The following is a 27169-nucleotide window of genomic DNA, read 5'->3' on the forward strand; positions in this document are numbered from 1 at the left end:
ATCAGGTCATTTTTCTACAGAATACGCATCTGCCTGCCACAGCATTTACCGTGGGCCTTGGTGCTTTCTGTAGGTAATTCCTTTGGAATTACATACTTTTCATGACTAAAGTTACTCACTGACAGGTGATACAAATTTTGCAATAGGGAAAACAATGTTCATTGCAAGTTTCAATTTTTTTCTTAAACACTATGCTAGCATAATGAATAATAAAATCCAAGTTAGGAGAGGAAAAATAAATTGATACATTCCAATTTGTGCTACAGCTGTCAAGAGCAGTTGTCAGGATCTTCTCATACCTCCACATTCAGTGATATCATGTTGGTAGCTTGAAATCAGCCATGGTGGGAGTATTTACATTATAGAAATTGGCAAATGCTACAAATCAGAGCTCTCCCCACTCCACCACCCCAGAAAGCTGGTTGTTAAACTGGCATACCGCTGGCACTGAATTTCCATTAGTTGATTAACATCAAGATGTGGGTAATTAGGGTAAAGGCATATTTCTCCTTACATATCTCTTTTCAAAGAAGAATTATTTCCTTTGTTTTCTTGGAAGGTATTATGAAGCATCAGCATTACCCACCCCGCCCTTTTTTTTGAGTGGAGAAAACCTACTAAAATGCCCCATTCTTTTTTTCAAAATTATTTTTATTTACTTAGGACAAGAAATATAACAGTTAAAATATTTAATAATTTATTTTGATTAGTAGGATACTCTTCCAAACATTTCAAACTGCAAAAGACTTATGTGACAACCATAGAATTGTAAATTACCAAAGAGCATTAGCTGCCTTCTTTGATTGTACACCCCTCCTACACATACTTATTGCGAGCCCCTGTTTGTCAATTTAGTATGGGTAACTCATTGGGAATTGGTGTGACATGGCTGTCAGTTCTCTATGTTCCACCTCACTGATTGCCACACTTTTGGGACACCTTTGGATGTGACATAAATAAAACCAATGGTCATTATCAGGGTGTATGTTCAAAATTCCTACCAAAGATTTATCATTATTTCTCCATTCTTCCATTTGGTTCTCACGATTTCTTTCCTTCTCTTAACCTTCTTTCCTTCTTTCCTTTCTTACCTCAGTCTTCTTTGTTCTCTTAAAAGGGAAGAGGTGAAAACAATTTAGAGGTCAGAAATTAAAATGCCTCCAGGGGTCAGACAGGCACTTAAGTGGACAGTTGTGAGACTATGGGCTGCTATCAGACTAGAGGATGGAAAAAAATGCCTACCTCAGGAGCAGTGACATTCAAAGTTCTGGAAAACACTTCAGGCCAAACACAGACTCTTCTGAGAAAGCCTCTGTTAGCAGTCTCATTCTTCAGTTGAAGAAATTAAGTACTAGTGACCCTTCCACAATAATAGAAGCAGTTATCAGAAATTTGAGAAAAGCAACTAATCCAGCCTTCTTGGGATTTTACCACTTGGTCTGTCTTTCCTCTTTTGCTCTTATCCAATCCTTCCCAGTACTTGAGTGCCTGCTGTATCCAAAGCACTGTTTAAATTTCTGAAATTTCAAAGGGGAATGGGACCTATCTTTGCCCTGGAGGAACTCCAGTTTTAGTGGGGGAAAGGCACCAGAAGAGATTATCACAGTCCATTTGATAAGAAGTGGAGAAGAGGTTTGAAAAGACTGTTATGCAGGCATTGAGTTGCTTAACTGATGTTGCCTAGGGATTGGGAAAAAATGTTGACTCGAGAGTCACATTTAAGGAGCTGGTAAAGGAAGAGTAGCTGTTTGAATGTCCCTCTCAATCTTCAGCTCATCATGCTATCACTAGTTCATCTCTATCCTTTTTCAATATAGTCATTAAAAATATGAATTCACAAAACTCTGAAAAGTTGTTTTCCTAAACTCCTATTATTTGTTAACCATTTGCTTATGAGAAAGCCTTATAAACTTGCTGCCTTAATCTTATCGCCACAATCTGATTAACAACTGTTTCTCAGACTCACAGACTTAGAGAACCAATTTATGGTTGTGGGAGAAAGGGTGGAGGGGAGGGATAGATTGGGAGTTTGGGATTGACACTGCTATATTTAAGGTAGATAACCAACAAGGACCTACTATATAGCACAGGGAATTCTCAATATTCTGTAATAACCTAAATGGAAAAAGAATTTGAAAAAGACTAGATACGTGTATATGTATAACTGAATCACTTTGCTGTACACCTAAAACTAACACAACGTTTTTAATCAACTATGCTCCAATATAAATTAAAAGTTAAAAAACACACAACTGTTTCTGCATTGTAAAGGCCACCCCAGAATTTGCCATTTTGTTTAGGATAATAGGACAAAATGACAAAACATTACTATAAAACATTATGAAATATACTCCTTTTTCTTAATTATATTTTATGCCAGTTGAAGAGGAAAAGCAATTGGTAATACATTTCTCCTGCAAGTGACTTAAACTTCACTCTTTCCTATATGTGTCATAGTGTAGTAAATGTATTTTAATGAATGTGTAATATAGTTATTTGTACTAAAATTTATGATGTCTTAAAAGAAACTTCCATTGTCACTTATGATAAATCTAGCTAAGGTGGGGAGGGGTCAGAGGAAGCAAACTGTACATTTAGAAAGAAAAGCTATGATTATCAGCCTTAATCCTGTTGAGCCTCTGGGTTAAGGGCAAGTTTTTTGGTAATATCAATACCAACTACTTTCTGAAAAAATAATATCTCCATGTAAATTTTTAATATATTCAATTATATCTATCTACTCCTGCACAATAAAACATGTCATTGTGTTCCTGAATTTCATTTTTTATGTATATCTGGATATCAAACTTCAGAACTTTGCTGAATCTGAATTTCCTTAATTATGCTTTTCATTCTATTTACCTTTGCTCAGTTATCCCTTATTCTAAATATTCCTAACAGAAAAGGATTTATCTGGTCTATGTCTGTGCATAATCCTATTTAGTTATTTAAATAATTAAGAATTAAATAATTAAATGAGAGTCTAATTTCCCTTATTATCAAATAAGTATTTTCCTTTTTTGTAAGACTATAGATTTAAAAGCAGGCCAGAACTTATTTTTTAAAACCATAATCTAAATGTGTGGTTATTTACTTCTAGAAAATAGTTTAACATAAACTAGAAGAATGTTAGCTGAGACAGTGTAAACAACACAGAAACCTGATAGAAGTATCCAGATAGTTCAGTCTGGAGAATGACTTTTCCAGAAATAAAAAGTTGAATTATCAACTTCAGCCTCAGTTATTTGGTTAATTATTTAAACTCTTCACATTTGATGTATAAACATAACCAATATGAAGTCCATAAATAATGGAATTGGCAGTATTTCTAGTCATATTACTCTGTTGGTCATAATCACATTTTATACGTTGAATATTTTAGATGTACAAACAAACGTGGCTTAATGAGTTAAATTATTGTGTAAGTTTCTCTTTAAGTAATTTTAAAAGGTATAAGTGATTTTTTAAAATAACTGTTTTATAAACTAAGCCTCGGGTTTTAGGTCATTATTTTTAAATCTCTCAACAATAATTAAGTTGTTAAAGCAGACAAATCAAACAAACAAAGCAAATATGGCCATGATTACCTGGTCACCCCCCTCTGGTCTCCCTGAATCCAATGTTTTAAAGAATATTTGTCTCATTAGAAATGTTAAGCAGCCCCCTTGCAAAGGTCCCCACTCTTCAGAGTAAATTTTCCACTATCTTATTCGTGTCCTTAGCAGGTGGGCCCAGATTAAAAGTTGTACTTCACAGAAATTATATGACATTTCAGTTTGCCAAAGAAATTCTTCATTCTTACCAACCAGTTCATAAATATCATTTGTCTACTTTGGGTCCAGCCCCCCTGGGATAATTGTTAAAAGAAAACACATGAATAGGGATAATATGGAGGAAGAAGAATCAGTGAAGGAAACAGAAGAATAATTTTTATTATACCAAGAGGACTGTATTTGCTTGTTTTTCTGCATCAGTTAGTTTATGAGATGAGTCTTGAACAGAAAACGAAATTCCCAAGAATGTCTTTGTCAGAGATTTTTTTTTTTAGACTGTATCAGTATGGGTTTATTGAATTGTTTCTTCATGATTAGATTCAAGTCAAACTTTTTAGTAAGAAAAGTCGGGGGTGATGCTGTGTACTTCTGTTGGGTGGCATGGTATCCTTTTGGCCTATTATCCATGATGTCAAGCTTGATCACTTGGTCAAGGGTGATCTGGCAGTTCTCTCCACAAAGGTCCTGTCTCCCTCTGCAACAGATAATATCTGCAGCGCTAGGCTGAAACCAAGTGTGTATTTTTGTCAGAGATTTTTTTTAAAGCATCCTCATGTTTAAAAATTCTGTGTGTATCTTAAATTGAAGGTAGTGTCTTATTAACTGTATCTTATGACACTCGAAGTCATTTTCCAAAAAAATTAATACTGTCATAGAACTACTATTAAATTTTTTAAAATTCTTCATCAAAAAAAAGTAGTTGATATATTTGGATAAAGCCACTGATGACTTTGTTGCTATCCTGTGGTTAAAGTATATGCCGTCATGGACCTTGAGGGTATTACACTAAGTGAAATAAGTCAGATGGAGAAAGACAAATACTGTATGATTTCACTCCTATAAAAAAACAGTGAAAAAATCAAAATAAGTAAACAAACCAAACCTAACAAAAATAAACACATAGATACAAAGAACAGAGTAGTGCTTACAAGAGGGGAAGGGGGCAGGGGAGGGTTAAATGGATAAAGGGGATCAACTGTATGGTGAAGGATGAAAACAGTTCTTGGTGGTGAGCACGCTGTAGTGTTACAGAAGTAGAAATATCAGGCTGTACACATGAAACTTGTATAATATAAACCAATGTTACCGCAATAAAAAATAAATTTTAAAAAACATATGCCTATCTTGGAGGTACAGGCTGTCTGAGCACCATATTATTCTACTCTAGATCTTAAGCATCTTCATCTGTCCTAGTCTGGCATCCCAAACTTCTCCTTTAGGTGTTAAGAATGTCTACTCAAGTTCCCGTAGCTCCTGGGCATATTTTTAAAATTAGTTTGCTGTTATAATTCATTTAAAATAGAATTTGACATTCTACCTTGAACAGCCTGCTAAGTCAAGGGGAAATGACTCTTGCTGATCAACCAGATGATTTCTGGCTGAACTGACTCTTCAGAATACTTTTGGAAGACCTGAAAATGTAGGAAAGCAGAACTAAAGGATTTTTAAGGATAGATTTTCTCTACCTACACCTTCTAGTTTCTTGATGTGTAATAGATGCTAACACATCTTTATTAAGTTGATGTTCCTTGTCCTGGAAGGAACAAGACGTGTAGGTTGTACAGCTTTGTTCTATTCCCAATGTTGCTTCCTTTTGCAGAATGAACAGCTGACTTTGGCTGATGTTTGCGGATACCTGCAGGATCTGATGTTGACTCAGAATAACAGACAAACCCTTCTTTTGACATAGAGTTTTTGTTCCTCTGCCAGTTCAAATGAGGCTCCCCTTTTGTTTTGTGCAACCACAAACTGCCTCTGCTTCTTTCTCTAGGTTAATCACAGACAAGGCCCAACTGTTTGATATGTATCAGCTGAGAGTTAAACAAAAGCCCAGACCTAAATCTCAAATAACCAGAGGAAGAGGGATGCCTCCTTATCAGCCAATGTCTTATCAAGTACCTATTGAGTCTTTGAATGGACTTGGACCAAGCACTTAATTGACTGGTACCCCTTGGGATATAATTTATAACACATGGTATTAGGAAGCCTATAATTATTGATGAAAATGAAGATACAGCCACAATTTTTTAAAAACCACTGTGGTGATCACTATCTCAGTATGCTGGTTAGACCTTTAAGACAGGTCACATTAATACACATGTAAATTGTATATTAGTTGGAAACCACCTATTATCAGTAGAAATAGCCCCATTTTTTAAAAAAAATCTCTGTATCTTAGAATTACTTGTTGGTGAAATGTCTTGAAAAGATTCACTCCTGCCTTATTATTGCCTGCCATTCTCATGCCCTGGTAACTAACTATAGCCTTTTACTTTAAACATTTCATATTAGCTCATCATTTCGCCAGGCCAGTTGTCCATACCCCAAGTTTGGACATTCTGTGTTGTAACAAACTTCCTTCCAGTGCTGGCAGACTAGCTGTATTTGACAACATGCCTGCACGTAGCCCCACACAGATAACTTTTTATGGAAGAGCCATTAAAAATCCCATTAGAAGCAGGTAATTCTGATTTTAAACAACAGTCATAGGTCAGGGTTCTGAATGAGATTCTAGCACACCCTAATTTAAGGAATTTTGTAAAAACATAATATTTGCAAAGTATCTATAATAATGTCTAGCACACACACTAAATTTCAGTTATTCTTATCATTTGACACTGTTCACTCTTTGGTTTGCCATACAAATTTAAGATTTAGTCACACTGTCATTAATCTTAACAAACACAATTCTTTATTTTAATTCTAGCAAGGTCCAGGGTGTTTGGTTTTCTTTTCTCCTTTTCATTGTGGCACTCAGGAATGTGTGAGATAAATGGTCCTGGAGAGAGTCAGGAATCACTGATTTGCTTTCAGATAAATCACCTGAAGCCTCCTAAATATGTGAAGTTTTGTTCAGAGACATACAGAGGTTCAGATTCTATTTTTTCTCACCCTTTATAAGTCATATTAGCAGAAAAATTCTTCTTAATATCAAACACAAGCCACAGTTCGTGCTGGTATCCTCCCACTCAGGCCCAGTGAAGGTGAAGAGCTCTGAAACAGTCCTGTTTTTATATTTAGAGTAGTTCACATCCTTCTCTACCCACCTCCTCCTGAGCCCCCAACCCCTAGCCCCAAGGACCGGGTATTTAAATTTCAATATACAACAGTGTGCAGTTCTAATTTCCTAAAAGGTACTCACATATTTACTCAGACTTCTGCTAGATTATACCAGGGGAAATAAACTCATCATTTAATCAAATTCAAACCATGGACACTGAATTAAACATTTCCAGTATGTTCATTGGTAACTCTGACAATCAATTTTATTGAGTAACTACTGTGGTTTTTATGCTCTTTCTTTTTTACTTTTCAACAAGATCATTGTTTTGATATATTTCATGTATAGTTTTGAGATAGTTTTCCAGATTAAACCTCTATTGGGCTGCATATAGGAAACAGTGATAGATAAATGTTTCTCGGGACTCAGGAGATGCAGTGTAAAAGGATCAATTCTGCCTAAGATTAGCCATGTTAATTCTCTGATTCCAAAAAACTTATGTATTAGCTGTTAAAAAATACTTTAAGATGAATATATCATTTTCTAATAATTTCTGATTATTTTCAGAGTGGTACAATAACAAATTCCTTTCTGACTAGTGACCTCTATTCATGGATGTATTGCTATAAAATAATCCACCCTTATCATTCGTATTTCTGGGTAGTTGAGTAAGGTAGGAACTATTTTTGATATGCAAGAGCAAATACTGAAGCAGTGGGGTTCCATGCACTTTCTGTCAGCAAAGGTATCAACTGTCAGGAACCACTGATAAGTCCCATTTCAAGCCAGTAGAGTCTGGATAATACCAAACTACAAGACAACAGTTAGTGTGTGTGAACTGGCAGTACTGCCAAATTGAATTACCATTCTCACCCAAAATAAACAGACTTGAAGTTAAACAAAGCTGAATCATCCATCTGCAAGGTATGTAGTGGGCTTAGCTAGGGAGAGAGACCTTTTGATTTGTTAAAGCAATTTTAAAACTACTGCCATTTCTCCAAGCCAGATGTTGAAAAGGTCAAAGGGAGCTTTAAAATATGATAACGTTGTGTTGGAGTTGGAGGACATATGGTACTTGCTAAACAAATGGCATACTGAATGAATGTTAGGTAAGGTTTGCTCTACTCTGGAGCCGCCCTTAGCACAGAATAAAGAACAGCTCTCCTATCCTGACTTCACCAGTAATTTAATCTCACCAGGAAAAGTAACTTAAACTCTTTGGTCCTCAGTTTCTCCATGTGTAAAATAAGGAGACCGTAAAAGATGCTTTTTCAGTTTTGTCAAGCTTCTTAAGATCCCATGACCTTAAAGGGCTCAGAGAGTAGATAGAGGATCTTGGTTCAAATAATCATTTCTTGAAAAAAAAACTATAGGAAAAATGGTTTTATTTACAGTTTATGAGCCCATTCATTATCTTCCTTTTTAATGGACTAAGTGTTAAAGTCTTTCAGGTACAGTGAAAAATAAGGACGTGAATAATTACATTAGAAACCTCAAATGAGAACCAAAGTCACAGAAGGGATTTTGTTAAAATCAAAAACTCATTGTATCAATTCATTAGCCACTAAATTATTAGTATATCCTTAGTTTTAGGTGTATTTGTCTTATCTCCTCAACTATTAGGTTGAATTATGAAATTGCATTTTCATGGGTTAAAAACAGTCGAGTATTATAGATGTGATCTCCCTGGGATCAGGGTGCAATGCTGGATACTCCTCCCTTGTTTCCTGCAGTTCTTGATATAATGCTGGGCACATTTGTTCTTTGACAAAATGTATTGAAAACAGTATTTGGGAACAGAAAGGCTTTTTTAAATCACTTAGTGCAATATATTATTTTAAAGAAGAAGAAAATACTACCCAAAAATTTCTCAGAATTGTAGTTCTTTTGATGTTCAGAATCACGCTGAGACATTATACACAAAAAAAGTATGCTTTGTGAGCCACAGAACTTCAGTTGAAAATTTTCACTTTTTAGCATGCTAACTATATATCTAGGTTAAATATCCTGTTTAATGGCCATTTATAAATTCAAACACTACCACTGGTCAGTTTTGTAAAATAGAATAAAAGGATGTTATCTGCAGTGTAAGTACAGCACACTGTCGAATTCTTTTCCTTAAGGTGCATAGTAAATGTACAGATAGTCATAGGCAACTGTTTTGTAATGTATTACATTTCTAATCTGTTATTCCTAACCTATTATAAATGTTTGCAGAGACAGAAGAATTGAATTTTTCTAATGATCTGTAAAATGATGCTAACTTCAACAAGTAGGCATTCTAAATAAAATTTTTAAAAAGGAGCAAACTGAAAAATAAAAAAGAATATGCTTTGGATGCTCTACCTACCAGTGAAAGGAACTGGTCTGATAAAATTTATAGGAATAATTCTTAGCAAGTGAAGTTAGCAAAAGGGAATAAGGGTGGTTCTCAAAATTCTAAAAACCTGAAGGCATTGTTCTTTTGCCATTCTTGTTGATGGAGCTGTTAACATTTTTGGGAAAAAAATTTTTTTAAATAGTTAATGCCGACAAGAAGAACTTAATGCAAAGGAACATAGTAACAGTAATACCAGAATATAAACATGATCTGAATCTGAAACATAATCCCTAAATGTATTACTTTGCTGTGTTTGATAAGCTTCAATCTCTATAAGGAAGCAACTTGCACTTGTAGATTTAGTCACTGTTTATAGAAAGGTGTCATGGCTTAGCCAGATTAGAAATAGAGGGCTTCCCTCGTGGCGCAGTGGTTAGGAATCTGCCTGCCAATGCAGGGGACACGGGTTCAATCCCTGGTCCAGGAAGATCCCACATGCTGCGGAGCAGCTAGGCCCGTGGAGCAGCTAGGCCCATGCACCACAACTACTGAAGCCCGTGCTCCACTACAAGAGAAGCCACCTCAGTGAGAAGCCCGCACACCACAGCGAAGACCCAATGCAGCCAAAAATAAAATAAATAAATAAATAAATTTATTAAAAAAAAAAGAAATAAACTAATTGCAAAGATGTTTATAGGTCATGCTTTTAACTTAGGTCTTACACAGTGTAAAACTGCATTTTTCGTGACATCTCTCTGCCATTTTAATTATAGAATTATCATATTTTAGATCATTTGGTTTAATATTTGTCAATAACAGTTTATGCTGAAACCTATAAAACCTCCAAATAATATAGTCTAACACCCTGTATTTACAAATGAGGAAACTGAAGCCCAGAGAATTTAAGTAGCTTTAAGTTACTTAGAATTAAGGCATGGCACAGTTGGGACTTGGACATGTATATTGCTATGGCTAATGTGCCATTTGTTCTCCTTTTAACTGCAAAATGTTTTCCTCATATATTTATACCCTCTCCAAAATGGTGTAAAGATTAAGTAAATAATGCTCTGACCTTGGTGCCTGGAATGAAGTAGACAGAAGACTTTTATTGACATAATAATGTGTTATGAATATATTTACAAGTTGTGTCCAGATTTGATGACCATAGGCAGTTGATGATTTATTGACCCCAGGACAAGTCTGTCATACTTTGACAAATTTGCCAGTTTTCCGAACCCTTGGAAGAAACTTTGAAACAAAAACCTATTAGATACACAGCCTGTCTTATGATTGATCATTTGTTTGTTTGTTTGTTTGTTTTTCCTGATAGAAACATGAGTTCAGCTGGCCCTGAAGGGAGGAAAGTGATGAGAAGGTGTGATGGACTGATTGACTCACTGGTCCATTATGTCAGAGGAACCATTGCAGATTACCAGCCAGATGACAAGGTGGTACAAGAATTAGATGTCTCTCATATTGAATTACTTATTTTGTCTTACTAAGACTCTTCAGAGTATTCTTGAAGTAGCTGTTTGGGTTTGGCCTTATTTATTAACTCATTTGCTGAGCTTAAGATTTCCCATACATGCTCATAAATGTTAATATCTATCTAGCCCCATTTTTTTTCTACTTTCCAGACCCAAATTTCTAACTGTTTAACAACTCTGGATATTTGAAAGGAGCCCAAATGCTACATATTCAGCAATGAAATTCATCTCTTCCCTCATCTCCGAACTTACTCCTCTGTATAAGCCTTCTTAATAATTATTACCGTCTACCAAATGAAAATAGAAACCTGAGTAATGTTGGACTTCCTCTCTTCCCTCACATCCCACATCCACTGGACAACAAATCTTGTGCATTTTACTTCTGAAATGCTCTTTAGTTTAACCAGTCCTCTTTAATGCTACTACTGCTGTCATAGTTTGTGCATCTTTTATACTGATTATTGTAGTCGACTGGTCTCTACAAGCAATATCTCCTCCTATTTTCCAAGTCCACGTGGCTACTAAACAATGTACCTAAAATCTAAAATCATTCTGAACACTCTTTAAAAGTAAACTAGAACTGCTCCCCAATGTTTTAAAAAATTCAGCCTCTACTTCTTAGCATTGTGCTCATGACCATTTATGATTTAGCCCTAGCCTTTCTAGCTGTACTCATTTCACTCCCCCAGCCACCCTGCAGTCCAAGAGCACCCTGTTGCGTCCAGTTAACCTTGTAAGATCTAAAGCCTAAGAGGTCCTGTGGTATAACACTTGCAAAGGGATATCTATATGTATATGATCAATATTCATGTCCTATTTTCTCAGGCCACAGAGAACTCTGTGTGCATTCTTCATAACCTCTCCTACCAGCTGGAGGCAGAGCTCCCAGAGAAATATTCCCAGAGTATCTATATTCAAAGCCGGAATATCCAGGCTGACAACAACAAAAGTATTGGGTGTTTTGGCAGTAGAAGCAGGAAAGTAAAAGAGGTATGTCGGGAGGCCTTTGAAAGAATAAGTGTGTGTGTGTGTTTCTGAGTACTTAGTATATGTCAGGCTCTATTTTAACTTTTTTTAATCCTTATATCTACCCTATGAGGTATGTATTATTAATACCCTCATTTACTGATGAGGAAACAGAGGTACAGAAAGGTTAATTCAGAATAATTCAGCAAATTAGTGGAGGAGATGGAATTCAATCCCAGGCAATCTGGCCCCAGATTTACACTATTAACCATCAAACCATACTGCTCTATGCCCTACAGGTTAGGAAGTAAGCTTAATGCCACATGGCCAGTGGCATAGCATTGTTTTAACATTAAAAGCAGCCCTGACATTCAGCTTTAAACATTCTAAAAACAAACTTAGACATCCTAAAAGCAAACCCCATACATAGGAAGGACTGCTCCAGACTGGCATTTCATGAAATAGAAGGAATGTGATCTCTCCTACTCCTCAGAGTAGCACAGTATATGTGAACTTGGAGAACAACTGGTAAATTTAGAATCCTGATGCTATCCTGGACAACTTCACAAGACTCTGAGGGAAGAGGCCTGTTTTTCTTATCTTCAGAGTGGATGTGACTAATTTAGCTTTTAGCTTAACAGCAGCCTGAAAACTATTCTAGAACAGTCAATGCTTAATTCTCTGCATTCTCTCTCGCTGTGAAATGTAAAGTTGTGAGTATGCGGTATTGTGAGGGAGAAATAGTCACCATGGGCTAAAAGTTAAATGATTGTAAATCATACATATCTGCTTTTTCATTTTTATTTTAAGGGCTTCTTATTATGCTAATTATTAGTCTCCCTAGACAAGACAGTACTTCTGATCTCTTGGTTTGGGTGTGGAATTGTAGAAATCACTTGAAGGCATTAATTTGGGATTTCATCGTGTGTGTGGTTAGCAATACCAGGACATGCCAATGCCAGAGGAAAAGAGCAACCCCAAGGGCGTGGAGTGGCTGTGGCACTCCATCGTGATACGGATGTATTTGTCCTTGATCGCCAAGAGTGTCCGAAACTACACTCAAGAAGCATCTTTGGGAGCTCTCCAGAATCTCACGGCAGGAAGTGGACCAGTGAGTATCATGCTTACTTTTTAAAATAATGGCATTGTAGACACACCTACATTAAGCTCAGAAATGACAGTGAAGTAAGAACATAAGTTTTCTCGCTTCAATCAAGACAGTTCTCAGGAATTGCCAGAGAGAGTTCGGCTTTGCAGGAATTTCAGCCTCAGCTTCTGCAAACCCAGGTCAGACTGTGAGTGAAAGACTCGTTGGTATTTATGAGTATCAGTCAGAACTCTTTCTGTTACAAGTCTCAGAGTCCTACCTGAACTGGCTTAGGCAAAAGAGAGGAATCTCTTGACTCATATAACTGAAAAGTCCAGGGTGGGTTTTCCTTCTGTCATGGTGGGACATAGGTGCCCAGCAATTATATTTGTGATTCTCTATCTCTGGACTCTGTTTTCCTCTGTTGGTTTCATTCTCAAAGGCTAGCCTCGTATTACAGCAAAGATAGCCACCAGTGATTTCAGGCTTACCTCTTATCCAGCTCAATGTCTCCACAGGAAAAGAAACTACTACTATTTCCCAATAGCTCTGTTAAGAACTTGGGGAATGAGTCTCACTTGCCCATTTCCAAACCAGTACCTGTGGCCAGGAGCCTGTGATGTTCTAATTGGCCAAGTCTGGGTTATGTGCTCACATGTGAATTTCAGGGGCAGGGGTTTCAGTGAGCGAGGGTCACTACCACTTGTACCACATGGAGTGGCTCCCTAAGGGAAAGTCAGAGTGTTGTTACCAAAAGGAAGGATGAATGCTAGAAGGCAGAGACAACACATGTCCACTGCAGTTGGAAAGGCTATCTGTGCTTTTGTGTCCCAGAAAGTCAACTATAAAATAGTTACTTCTCTTTCCAGATGTACTTTATACCAGCAAAATCAAAATATTAAAAAGAGTAAAAACTTACAAGGTCCTGTGATAAACCATAATGGAAAAAAATATGAAAAAGAATGTATATATATGTATAACTGAATCACTTTGCTGTACAGAAATTAATACAACATTATAAATCAACTATACTCCAATAAAATTAATTTTTTTTAATTACTTTAAAAAAAGAGTAAAAAGTTGTTCCTTTCCCCATGTATTTTACAGCTTGCAACATAGTAAAGGATTCTATAAATATTTAATTATTTGAACTAAGCTTGTATTCTTTGCCTTGATCATAAAATGATTAAACTCTCCCCAAGTAGTTCACTCTATGGCCAGTCTAATTATCCATCATCATAGAGGAAAGCACTCTTGTTGATAACAAAAATATTATTTATTCCTTACTTGAGAAACCATGTTCATTCTTTAATGAACCATGTTCATTCTTTGCTCAGTTTTGAATAAAATTGTGAAATACTAAAACCAGTATTTCTCTAATTTTAGCACCATGGTTAAGAATACAACCCAATTTTAATCTCTTTGAAATTCTTCAGAATGTACTTGTGCACAAAGAGAAGGAAATGGGGAGTGACCAGGGAGCCCTGACAGACAAAAAGACATAATTTACTGTCTTATCTTCCCATTTCCCCATGCTTTGTTTCCCAAAACCATTTCTTTCATTTTCCCAAACTACGGAAGCCCTCTTATTAACTGACTACCAGCCAACTTAATAGAAAAGGTCAGAAATTCAATTGCTGTGTCTGTATGTATTTAAGCTCACTATGCTCTGAGGATGGTTCAATATGAGCTAACCCTTTAAGCTTGGATTTTAGCCTCTTCCACTCCAAAATCTTTCATGGAATCCAAACTATCCAGAGGTGTTTCCATGTTTCTGTCAATACAGGAATATTTGCCACCCAACATACAAGAATATGCCATTCTGAATATGTAGTTTATTCAGACTACATAATTCCTTTATTCATTTATCAAACAAACAGTATTTGAGCACCTTCTACATAAAAGGCACTAGCCTAGTGCTAAGTATATAGTGGTGAATAAGACAAAATCCCTGTGTTTGGTAATAATCTAGCTGGGAAAAAGAAATAAACAAACAGAAATCTAAGAGTTCCACGTCCAAAAGGAATCCAAGCAATGGATTTTAAATCATACCTAACCTTAGACCAGTCCAGTCCCCTGAAAGGAGACCTACACTAAACTGGTATTAATCCATACTCAAGGCTATTAGAGTTAAACTTGACTAGAGATTTATAGGAGAAAATCATTAGCAGCATGGGACAATGATATGAGGACCCTTTGTTCTTTTAAGTTACAAGATGCTTTTTATTAAAATTTTGACTTACATGTATATTTTTTCTAATTATTACTTTCCCTAATTTTGCTATGTTTAGATGGTGTGATAAAAAAATGCTTGGCTTTGTAATTTCTAAAAGGAATCACTGAATAGAAAAACATGAAAAGCAGACCATTAAACATAGTTCCAGAAAATACCCAGTCCATTCACCTGTGTTCATAACTGAGACAGCACTGAGCATTGATGGCCATGTGCCTTAGATGGCAAAGAACCTGAACTGGACTGAATAGCTTCTAAAAGATAAATTCTATAATTTTAGTATAAAATTATGGCAGTAATTTCTTGCCAGTAAGAATACCTTAATGTAAACTTTATTAGTTCAGGTATAATGGTCATTATTTATTAAATGATGCAAAAAAAACCCAAAATAATAAATAAGGAAAGGGGATGGGTTGATAAAATTTAGCAAATTCTCTAAGGATAGTGTAAAGTATAAAGTACAGTATAAATAACTCCTGGGTGTGTAATGTACAGCATGGTGACTATAGTTAACAATATTGTATTGTATATTTGAAAGTTGCTAAAAGAGTGAATCTTAAAAGGTCTCATCACAAGAAGGAAAAACAATTTGTGACTATGTGTGATGATGGATGTTATCTAAACTTATTGTGATAATTATTTTACAGTATATCAACTCATTATGTTGTATACACATGTAAAATTAAACATTCATTGTACAAGTTAAAAATCATTGAAATAAACAGTTTTCAAGTTTCTAAAACACTTTAAAGGCACTTAATTTGATGTCCAATGGAAAAAAAAAAAATGTGTTCCCTGTCTCACACCTTACACACAAATCAGTTCCAACAGCAATGAGATTTAAATGTGGAAGGTAAAACAATAAAGCTTCTAAATGATAACATAGAATATCTTCGTGACCTGGAATAGGGAAAGATTTCTTAACAGTAGACATAAAAAGCACATAAAGTCAATATTTTATAAATTTACTACATTAAAATTAATAACTTAAGCTATCAAAAGACAGTAAAAAGGCAAAGCACAGAGGAGGAAAAGATTTTTGTAACATATATAAGTAACAAAGGTTGGTATCTAGGAAATTAAAAAAACTCATCGATTTAACAATAAAAAGATAGACAAACCAATAGAAAAATGGACAAGAGATTTGAGCAGGCACTTCACAAAACATGATGTATAAATGGCCATTAAACATTTGAAAAGGTGCTCAACCTCATTAGTAATCAGGGCAATATGAACTAGAAGTGCTTTTTGTAAATAATTGACTAACAGTCATTCTCACAAATTCCCTAAAGCTGGAATATGAAATCTCTATTTGGTAAATCTGATTGTTTATTTTCCTTAATGAGCAAGTTCTAAAGACCATTCCACATCAGCCTCTCCCATTTCCCTCAATGAATCAGAATTCTGTGATCATTTTTATATACTAGGCCTTGAGATGACAAAGAAAACACTATGAGAGATAGAGCTGGACGGCATTGACTCGGAAGAGCAGAGCTTTTGCATATGAGGAAAGATGTAATTACTTAGATGGGCCATTGGGAAGAGAGAGGGATGCTAAGTCTACCTCCATGTCCAAGTAGTTGTACAGAATGGCTGCAGGTGAAGGATTCTTCCCAGAGGAAAGAAAAGAGTCTAATGGAATGTTCTGCAAATTAGTGAAAGACAAAGTGTAACTTTGGAACAAACATTGCAAAATAGTGGTTATTAAACTTCTTTGAGTCATGGGCACTTTGAGTATCAAATAAAAGTTATGGACTCTTTCCCTGAAAAAGATTACTATAAACACAAAAATAATTTTAAGGACCTCCTGTTCCCTCCCTGAAACCTATCCTGGATCCTATATTAAGAACCCCTTTTTTAGATGGTACAGTGGAGAATGTAAGGAGGGCACTGTGCAGGAGGTAGGGGAAGCAAGCAGAGTTTAGATAGATAAACAGAGAAGATAGACACCCTGAAGAATGGTCAAGAATACACGGATTTTTGGCATGGTAGCCTCATGTTAGCTTCAAATAAAAATATATAAAGTTGCAGACACAAGCTAAGGTCTTAGTATTGTTGGAGGTTTGCTGATGCTAGGAAGGGCCTAGTTGGTACTCAGACCCTGTGAAAGTAGGTGACCAGCCTAATTCCAAATAAGATTTGCCTCTGGTGGACCTAGACCTGGACCAGCAACTTGCCCATGCAGCCTCTGATACAGAGAATAGAGTTACAGGTAATCTGACTAGCCATACATTCCTTTCTTTAAAAGCCCAATATCTCTTTCAGAATAAACTAGCTTTTTAGAAATGAATACGTTTATTAAAATATGTAAAATGCCAAAATTTGAACAAGACAAACAGAAAAGATGAATAAGCCAACAACCAGTAAATACATTGAAATAGTAATCAGACATCTCCCTTTAAAATTTTTCTCAGCTCAGTTGTCTTTACAGCTAAGTTCTACCAGACCCACAAAGTTGAAATTATTCTTATATTACACAAATAGTTCAAGAAAATAGAAAAAGGGAAAAAAACTTACCCACTAAATTTTATGACATTAGTGTAACTTTGATTCTAAAACGTCCTTTTCTTTTCACAATGATGAACTGAAAATGTGAATAAAAAGAATATGATAAAAAAGAAAGGAAAGGGAAGGACAGACCCATTTTATTTATAACCAGATGCAAAAAACATAATAGCTAACCAAATCCAGTATTTTATTTAAAAATACTGAATAAACTGTCTTTATCCAGTAATTAAATTGAAAACCTAATAAGAATTTAAAGAAAGTATCTCTAGCTTTTAAAACATCTCACTCAATCTCTAGTAATCTACAGAAATTAAGAAATTTTAACCATGAAGTAAAATACAATAGTATTTATAGAACATGTCTCACAAAACAGATGCCAACATCAGTAGCTCAAACAGTTGTCCAGAAAGAAAATGGCCTTCAGCACACACGAAAGATGCTGCATGTTGGTGATCCAAGTGTGAAAAAGACTGCCGTCTCTCTGCTGAGGAATTTGTCTCGGAATCTTTCTCTGCAGAATGAAATTGGTAAGTCAGTGTAAGTCTCTAGATGTAAAGTGTATATATTGAAAATACAAATGCAATAAAACATTGTCCTTATCACATTCTTTTTACAATGATGAGCTGAAAGTGTGAATAAAGAGCAAAATGTGATAAATAGAACTGGTTTTTGTGTACCCAGACATCAAGCGTAGGCTTTCGCACTGGTCTCAAATATGATTTTTCTTAATATCCAGCTTTGTTTGTTTGTTTGTTTGTTTTAAAGTTTTTTCTTTTACACTTACACGGGACTAGGTAACCCACCAAAGGGCTCCCATCTTTTTTTTTTTTTTTTTTTTGTAATTTATTTATTTATTTATTTTTGGCTGTGTTGGGTCTTCGTTTCTGTGCGAGGGCTTTCTCTAGTTGTGGCAAGCGGGGGCCACTCTTCATCGCGTTGTGCGGGCCTCTCACTATCGCGGCCTCTCTTGTTGCGGAGCACAGGCTCCAGACACGCAGGCTCAGTAGTTGTGGCTCACGGGCCTAGTTGCTCTGCGGCATGTGGGATCTTCCCAGACCAGGGCTCAAACCCGTGTCCCCTGCATTGGCAGGCAGATTCTTAACCACTGCGCCACCAGGGAAGCCCTCCAGCTTTGTTTTTGTTCTAATTACTACCAAAGAGAAATTTTAGACCATACTAATAATTAATGAGATAGGTAATATATTTGATATTTCTCAGCCCTCAGCTATGACATCCAGTGAAGTCTTTTTAACCCATGTCTTTCAGAATGTTCTCTGTGTGGCCTGCTTAAGCACCACTCTTCTGAAACATTAAACAAACACACACACAGTGGTTGTTCACCTCAGAAGCTTGGCCATTGTTGTACTAGAAAAAAATGGTTGGACAGATAATCACAAAAAGAAGGAATCATGAATATAACAGATTTGGCATAGGTTTTAGAATAAATACGATGAAACACATTTGCTCCTTTTTTTGTAAGTCCATATTATTGACAAAGATGATAACTATGTTACACTTTCAAATAACATTTTTCATTCATTTTCTTTATACCTGAAAATGTAAATGTTTGTGAATTAAGTCATAAACTATAAAATTAGATAATAGGAAGATAATGCTAAAATTAATCATGCTTTCTAATGCTCCATAAATTAGTCATTTCTGACAATTTAAAACTCAGTTTTTCAAAAATTCCACTAATTTTTTTTTTGTTTTTTTAATGGATTAGATTATTTTGAAATCTACACACACACACACACACACACACACACACACACGCACACACACACTCACACAGTGCCAGAAGTCTGTGGTTATGTTTTAACAATGTCATTTTCAAAGATAGCCAATAGCACAACATTAAACAGGAGGTTTCATACAATGCTTTTGTGCCCGTTATGAATGTAGAGAGCCTGGAAATTTTTCAGTGAATCTGAAAGAAACCTTGCCAAAGGCACTGTCTCAAAATTATGAAAGTGTTCTTCTCATTGTCTTTCATGGACTTTTGTGCTGCACTTCAATCCAGTGTATTATCCTTTGACTTTTTTTTTCTCAAATGAAATGTTAAGTCCATCTTTAGAGCATAGCTGATGAGAAGAACTGCGCTCTGCACACTGTGCCTGTGCCTTCAGGGCAGAAATGCTGTTGTCTCAAGTTCCACAGTCCTCCAGCTGTTGGAACAGTACAGCTGTAGCCCCACAATTTATATAAGGTGATTTCACTGATCAACCTCCCCTCGTTTTAAGGACAATCGTGAGGAGAGGCTTCAGCAAGACAAATGCAATTTTTGAATGCCAAATTGGCTTTATGTCAAATATGTAATTTGAGTAGAAGTACTTGTGTTGATTCAGGGTATTAATAGCCAGGAATAAATGAAAATCAGTTTGAAATACAAGCTTTGTGTTTTTCATGAGAGATTTCTAGGCCAAGTAAAACTTTCCATGGGCTGACCTGGAATGAAGTCATCACATTTCACTTAGATTTACAGAAATAAACTTGAAACATATTTTCTTAAAAACTTGAAGATAGGCAACTTAGCATGGTGACAGAATAACAGGTCTCATGCAGAAGACATTGGTCTGCATCCTATAATGTTACTTTGCCACATGTCACCTTGGATAGTCATTTAGCTGCCCTAAATAGAATGAAATTAGTAATCACTACAAAACAGTGTTTTTCCAGGGATCAGATAACATAATGTATGTGCAAGCACCAGCATTAACTAAAATCTCCTTCAATAATATGACATTGAGCTATAACCCTCCAATATCATGATAGGGCCTTTGATTTTATATTTCACTATTAAAGATCTAACTTTGTCTCAAAGTGAATGTATTTACTCAGGCCCACAGGGGGTGTGTGTGTGTGTGTGTGTGTGAGTAGAGAGACGGAATGACCCCTCCTTTACTGTACTGTAGTGTTGAACTTTGTCGATGTAAACAGTTATACTACTTTTCTAAGAAAAACAAACATGATATAAAATGTTAAAGACTCTAACTTCTCTTAATTCTCACTCCTCCTCAGACATAACCCAAAGTTTAAACCTTAAAATTGATCTGTAGAATTGGACGTTCTTGTTGGTCATACTGAGGGAGGAGAGGTGGAACTCTCTCAGCAGGGATCAGTCTCAGTGTGGGGAGCCTGGTCTCAGCCAGCCATTGATGCACCCTGCAGAGAGATCAGTTGTACATTTTCTATTGTGATTGTCTCACACTTGTTTTCATGCTGTCGACCTAAATTCAGCAAAAGAAAAATTCAGTTTCTCAAGGCCTTTCATTCTGTGGTTTAACTTACTAAAAGGAGGAAGCCTTCTGGTAGTTACTCACATCTGTGGAGAGCTTACTATGCAGGGAACTGTGATACAGTTAGCACATGGTAACTCATTTAATCCCTCAAAACAGTCCTGTGAAGTAAATACTATTATTATTCCATTTTACAAATTGGGAAAATGCAGCATAAAGAGGTTAAGTAACTTACCCAGACCACACAGCCATGAAGTGGCAGAGACAAGACTAAAACTAAAAAAATGTAGCTTCAGAGACTGAGCTCTGAGCTCCTAACACTATGCCAAGATGCTTAGACAACAGTGAAAAAGGAAGTGTTCAGGCCTTTGAGCAGAAGGTATGTCTTTCCTGTCAATCAGGTCCATGTGTTATCAAAGGAAGACATATGGTTCTGTTCCTTTTATTGAGTACCTCTCTATTTTAGGCATAGTGATCGATGCTGGAAATCCAAAAATGAATACAGTAATTGTCCTCAAGCAACTCATGGCTCCATTTGGAATTCAGACAGGCACATAACTAATTACAGTCCGGTATCAGAGAGAGAAGTGCAGTTCAAGGTGTCACATAAACTCAGATGAAGAAAATAAAATTAGGCAGAAGTATTTGTACAAAGCAATAGAAGCATGCTCTCTATCTTTCAACGAGAGTCCAAAGTAGTTACAGGAAAAAAAAAATACATGGAAAGAATTTTTGCAAAATATCAAGTATAAATTCATATTACCCGAAATATATACCATAAGACAAGGTATAATGACATCATCAAATATTAATACCTCTCTTGTTACTACAGAAAAAGCTAAACGAAAACCCTATAACCAAGATTTTATATATGTAGTGAAAAAATAAATTTTAAATAGTTTATCTTTTTTTAATAATGGTTATTTACATATTAAAGAAACTTTGGGCAGTACAGATATTTTTTTAATATTTTTAAGTCACCATTAATACTATTGTAGAAAAACAAGGGCTGTTACTGTTTTAGTGTATTTCTTCTCAGGTTTCTTGTATATGTGTTTGTCCTTTAAGTATACCAGTTATTTTCACATAGAATATTAACAAATATTTTTTTGTTATTATACATGCTTCATAGATATGTTTTGGGATGCATAATATTCTTTGCAGATGTGCTTTAGTTAATCATATTCATATTATTGGGATGTTTAGGCTTTGTAAAATTTTTCATGATATATATAATACTATAATAAAGATCTCTGCTTTTTCCATTTTTAAAGTGATGTCTTCAGGATGAATTCTCAAAAGTGGAAATACTGAATCAAAAAATGTGAAAATTTAAAAATTTTTTGACATTTCTGTCAAATTACTTTCTGGAAAGATCTCCAGTGCACTGAGCACAAAGTATCATCTTTCTTAAAATCTTTTTTTTTTTTTGTGGTAATTTGAGTATTAAAGTGGTTACATCCTTCCATATGTTTGTTAACCAAATGTTTCTTCTTAAATGTTACTGGGATCTTGAGGTTAAGAAACAATCTTTTTAATCAAGTGTTCTTTTTTTCTTTCATTTGTAGCCAGAGAAACTCTACCTGATTTGGTTTCCATAATTCCCAACACAGTCCCAAGTACTGATCTTCTCATTGAAACTACAGCCTCTGCCTGTTACACATTGAACAATATAATCCAAAATAGTTACCAGAATGCACGGGATCTTCTAAACACTGGGGGCCTGCAGAAAATTATGACCATAAGTGCAGGTGACACGTAAGTCCTTTAGCATCTGCCTGTCAGCGTCTCCCCTTTCCCCACCACCACTCCCATATGTAAATAATGCAGTTGTGAATGTCCAGGCATTGAGTACCATGGGCTACATGGCCAAAAAATAAGATTGTACAGCCGGACCAGATCATCTGGTCCAGTCCTTGGTGATCAGGCAAGTGAAAGCTGAATCCTCTAAGCCAAGTAGTTGCTCATTCTCTTCTAAAATATCCAGAAATAGTAAAACTCCATAGCTTATCTGGGTCGTGCATTCCAGCATTTTATTGACCTAATGAATTGTTTCCCAGAGCCACAGCTGTGATTTAAAAAGAGAAGAAAGTAGGCAAATTGGAGTCCTATGGACAAGGAATGCCCTTTTCCTCACTTAAATATGTGAAGCCGGTGTCACCCATAATAGCATGAGGAGGGGAAGTAGGAGGCAGCATAACAAGAAACTCTTGCTTTCTCAGTTTTCTTTACCACATCTCTTCCATCTCTTATTCTCTTTTGAAGTAGAAGGTTTAATACATGTAAGTCATCCCACATCCTTGTGTCTGTGTCTTCAAATATTCCCCATTTTAAAAAAAAAGGTGGAGAATGAAAAACATTGTGTAACCAAATTATTACTGTTAATTAACTCAGAGTGATGGGATCCCAAGGGGGTATGAAGATTATTATTTTTTTCTCTTTATATGACTCTGAATTGTTTGACTTGTTAAATAAAGTTAGTTTTGTAAGTAACCAAAAAAGAAAACAAATGTTATTTTAGGCCAGTTCTAATGAGTTGCAAAGCAAACGGACTTGACCTGTAGTAGACAAATGTGTGCTTGGCTGCACAGAGGCTAGCATAGGGATCTGTGGTACCCCAAATGAGCACAACCCTTCCCCCCACAGCCCCGCCCAATTTAGGCCCCTTGTGCTCTTCAGTTCCCCTCTGGCAAAGCTCACATGGAAGGAGGACTACATTCAGAGTCACATGATTAAAAGGAGCCCTAGTTAGAATGTCCATTTCCCAAAAGCAGGGAATATTTACCTGCTCCCAAGTAGCAGTTGCTCAGCCTTTGTGGAAAGTATGAACTATTGCTGCAAAGCAGAAACGACTATTCCAAGTAGTCATCCAAATTTCTAACCAAATCTCTATAAGACAGTATGACTTTAATTATTTGAGTATTCAGACGTAAGAAGCACATGTGAATACACCATCACTTTTGGAAATTTCTTGTAGCTTAGCAAATTACAGGGTGTGCTATTCTGATATTTTTCGTTGCACTGAGTGTCCCATTTGTGAGCCAGTCCTCACATGCGCTGTCTCCAAAAAGAAAAATAAATATTCAACAAGGAACTCCTACCAGTTGGGTCTACTGTCTCTTCCTTGTTAGAGTGTTGTATAGCTAACCCATAATTTATGGGCTAGCCTGATAACCAATCACCATTTACATTTCATCTTTGAATAATGAGTTCCAAGTGCCAAGCAACCAACTTATGAACAAACTTCATGACTATAACACCCGTGCAACTTAAGAACTTCCAATTTTAAATATTAGAGATCCACAACTTTCATGGATTTATTAGTACTTCAGTTATTAGCAAGAGACTCTGAAAAGTCCCTGAGGTACTAAAAAAAATCTGTAAGGTGCTAATTTAACTTACCCTCCCTACACTGCTGGTATGAAAGAGGTCTTTTAGCTATTAAATGAACCCAGCATGGGCTTCTTCATACAGCTTTGCATTCTCTATTCTTGGTTGCATGCTTACAAACTCCTATGATAGGAAAAATAAAATCTTTGTTTCTTTGTTAAAAGAAAAAATGCAGCCATGTGCTAATTCAAGTGATGAAAGAGAGAGAGACCTAAGAAAGCACTGATCCTTAGCCAGAAACAAGAAGTTTGAGACAAATTTAAAAGCAGAACATCAAAAACTAAGTACATATAAAAATAATAATAATAAAGTTTAAAAAAAAAGTAAGGGGACTTCTCTGGTAGTCCAGTGCAGGGGGCACATGTTCGATCCCTGTTCGGGGAACTAAGATCCCACATGCCACGCAGCGTGGCCAAAAAAAAAAGTAAGTGCAATGTCAAATTCAGTGCAGACTTGGATTTATAACAGTAACACACTTTCCATTTGCTATATACAAAGACATAAATTTTGAAACTGTATTAAAATAACAGTTGCTCCAGTAAGAATTTATTAATTTGAAAAAGGTACATAACCCATACATTCATGGAGTCACTAAGTCTAAGAGTTATACATATTTTTCAATCATACTTTCATGCGTTTGTACTCTATAAATATGCGTTATAAATATACAAGTATTTTCTAAAAATATAAATGAACAAATATAAATTTTATTCTATAAATAAATTCAAGGAATTATAAAAATCTAAGAATATATGCCTTATAAATATCAGGAATTTGCTTTATAAACTATTTGTTAGCACTTTGCTAGTGGTTTAAAAAGATTTTTAAAAAAACAAAAGCACCAACGTGGCCCCTGGCCTCCTAAAGCTCACCATCTAATCGCTTGTCATGGTGAGTGGCCTGACTTAATGGATGGCTCCTGAGTGACAGCAATTAAAGAAGATTTACAGAACGTCCAAAGGCAGCATCCAGAAGCCTCATACTTTCTCACTGATCTCCAAAAAATGTCCTTTTCTTCTTTTCAGCTATGCTTCCAATAAAGCAAGTAAAGCTGCTTCTGTTCTCCTATATTCTCTGTGGACCCACACGGAGCTCCATAATGCCTACAAGAAGGTAAGAATGCTAAAAAGAGCCAGATAATAATGTCCTGCTTGACTTGACCCTGGTGAGAAGTCACTAAAAACTGCATTTTCTTGTGTGAAAATGTTGTTAACCTTTCACATTTCTGTTTGCTTATTCCAAAGGCTCAGTTTAAGAAGACAGATTTTGTCAACAGCCGGACTGCCAAAGCCTACCACTCCCTGAAAGACTGAGGAACATGAAGAAGTGCTCTCAGAAAGATGAACCTCATCATTCTCAGTCACAAAAAGCCCCAAAGGAAAACACCTATTTTTCTACTTCCCAGCCCAAGAAACTTCAAAAAACCATGTCCTGTTTCTATCCTTTTCTATTTCCATGGTCCCCAGGATCCAGAAAACAAATAATCAAACTATAATTTTATTAGTTTTCCAGAGGACATTTGCAGGTTTGCCACCAGTAGATACTGGCAACAGGCTGGATTTTACCCTCTACAAACAGTGGTCTTTTTGATCAGGGCTGACGGTGTATGTCCTACTGGAATCAAAATGTGAGTTCATGTGGAATGGACATTAACAGAATAAATAAGGAAGGAAGCTGCTGTATTACTAGGATTTTAAAAGTTTGATTTACATTTATAGTCCTTTTCTGGTTTCCATGTTTTGTCACTCACATGCACGTTGCTTCACCATTGAGCCATGAGTGTATTGTTCTGCAGTGTTGAAACAGAATGGAAACAACAAGAAATATTTGTGGGGTTATCCAGGTGAAAATGTAATGACAAAATTACTTGTTTGTTTACTTTGTGCTTGTTTTTATCGTCTTGAATTTTTTCTCTGATTTTCAATGAACTTAAGAAATTTAGATCACAGAACATGCATGACTATACGGAAAAGAAATTGAAAGGAAGTGATCATAGCAAATTTAAAAATCTTTTCTACAGAGAAAGTCAACTATGGTTATGAAATTCAGTGTTCCCTCAAAATACTGAATAAGTAGGATTTTTACTCAAGGAAATATTTCACCTATAATAACACCATTAAATGTAAATCTCTTCTGACAGTAGCATTCAGTGTAATCTATTTCCTGGACTTCTTCAGCCACTGCAGTGGGCTGGTGGAAGAATGGACTCTACTGTTTGGCTACAAAAGAAACCTAGGCCTCTCAGACTACTGGACCAGCCAGGGCCCTGAAAACACAGCTTATTTTAATGAAGTACATTATCAACCAGCCCTACTTTGCCCAACATTTTAAAAATAGAACCACTAAACTCATGTGACCTTCCTTAGGCCATTATTTTAAGTCAAGGAAAAGCTAGGAAAAAAATGAAGTTATGTTGAGGAAAAATGTGTCTAGGCCATCCAGAAATGATATGAGAAATACTAATGTTTTAAAGTTGACAACATCATCTATTGAAGTGAGTCTATATTAAGTGTTATTTTAACTGGGCTGTGATTAATACCATTCAGATAGAATTAGTCTTCTTAACTATAATTCTGTTATATTTTGCTTTTTAAAAAAAAATCTGACAATATCTGTTGTAAGAAAGTAAGAAGGAAAAAAATCCTTCAGCTCCTTTTGGCCAGAAAAGTGTAATAGGAAATAAATTGCCACTTTCAATTTGAATGTGTACTTAAGTGTTTATTATATTTGTTTTGTTTTGTTTTTTTGGCCACACAGCTTGTGGGATCTTAGCTCCCCAACCAGGGATCGAACCCGAGCCTACAGCAGTGAAAGCACCAAGTCTTAACTACTGGACCACCAGGGAATTCCCAAAGTCTTTATTATATTTGGAACTTAAAATTTTTTCAATTTCAAAAGCTCAATGAAGAAGACTTAGGTTACTAACCTAGTTCAAAATGAAATTATTTAGATACCAATTTTTAAAATACTGAAGAGAGAAATTATATCCCTTTTATCAGAATTCTGATGATAAGCATTTGGAGTATATTTATTCCTCCAGAGAATTAATGTATATTCAAGAAGTTTCTGTGTTTTTAAGACATTAGTAGAGCCTTCAATAATATTAAACACAAAATGAGGCAAAAATAACATTGCCTGCCTTGGTATCTGTGTATATCTGACTTA

General features: G+C 35.8%; 1 protein-coding gene across 2 annotated transcripts in view; it reads left to right on the forward strand.

Annotated features, from left to right (window-relative positions):
- The window catches only part of PKP2 (plakophilin 2), an 83765-nt gene extending 57086 nt beyond the window's left edge, over positions 1–26679 (forward strand). Inside the window, exons 7-13 of one of the 2 annotated variants that reach the window (XM_061204150.1) lie at positions 10425–10542; positions 11407–11571; positions 12485–12658; positions 17749–17902; positions 22183–22365; positions 25030–25117; positions 25249–26679. In XM_061204150.1, coding sequence (XP_061060133.1) covers positions 10425–10542; positions 11407–11571; positions 12485–12658; positions 17749–17902; positions 22183–22365; positions 25030–25117; positions 25249–25309 — 943 coding nt within the window. In that variant the 3' untranslated portion in view covers positions 25310–26679. Of the gene's footprint in view, positions 1–10424; positions 10543–11406; positions 11572–12484; positions 12659–17748; positions 17903–22182; positions 22373–25029; positions 25118–25248 lie in introns of both variants that reach the window. The other variant, XM_061204149.1, reaches the window with a different exon arrangement.
- Positions 26680–27169: the final 490 nt, after the last annotated feature.

Source organism: Eubalaena glacialis, chromosome 11 (genome assembly GCF_028564815.1).
Source record: "Eubalaena glacialis isolate mEubGla1 chromosome 11, mEubGla1.1.hap2.+ XY, whole genome shotgun sequence".
Lineage (NCBI taxonomy): Eukaryota > Metazoa > Chordata > Mammalia > Artiodactyla > Balaenidae > Eubalaena > Eubalaena glacialis.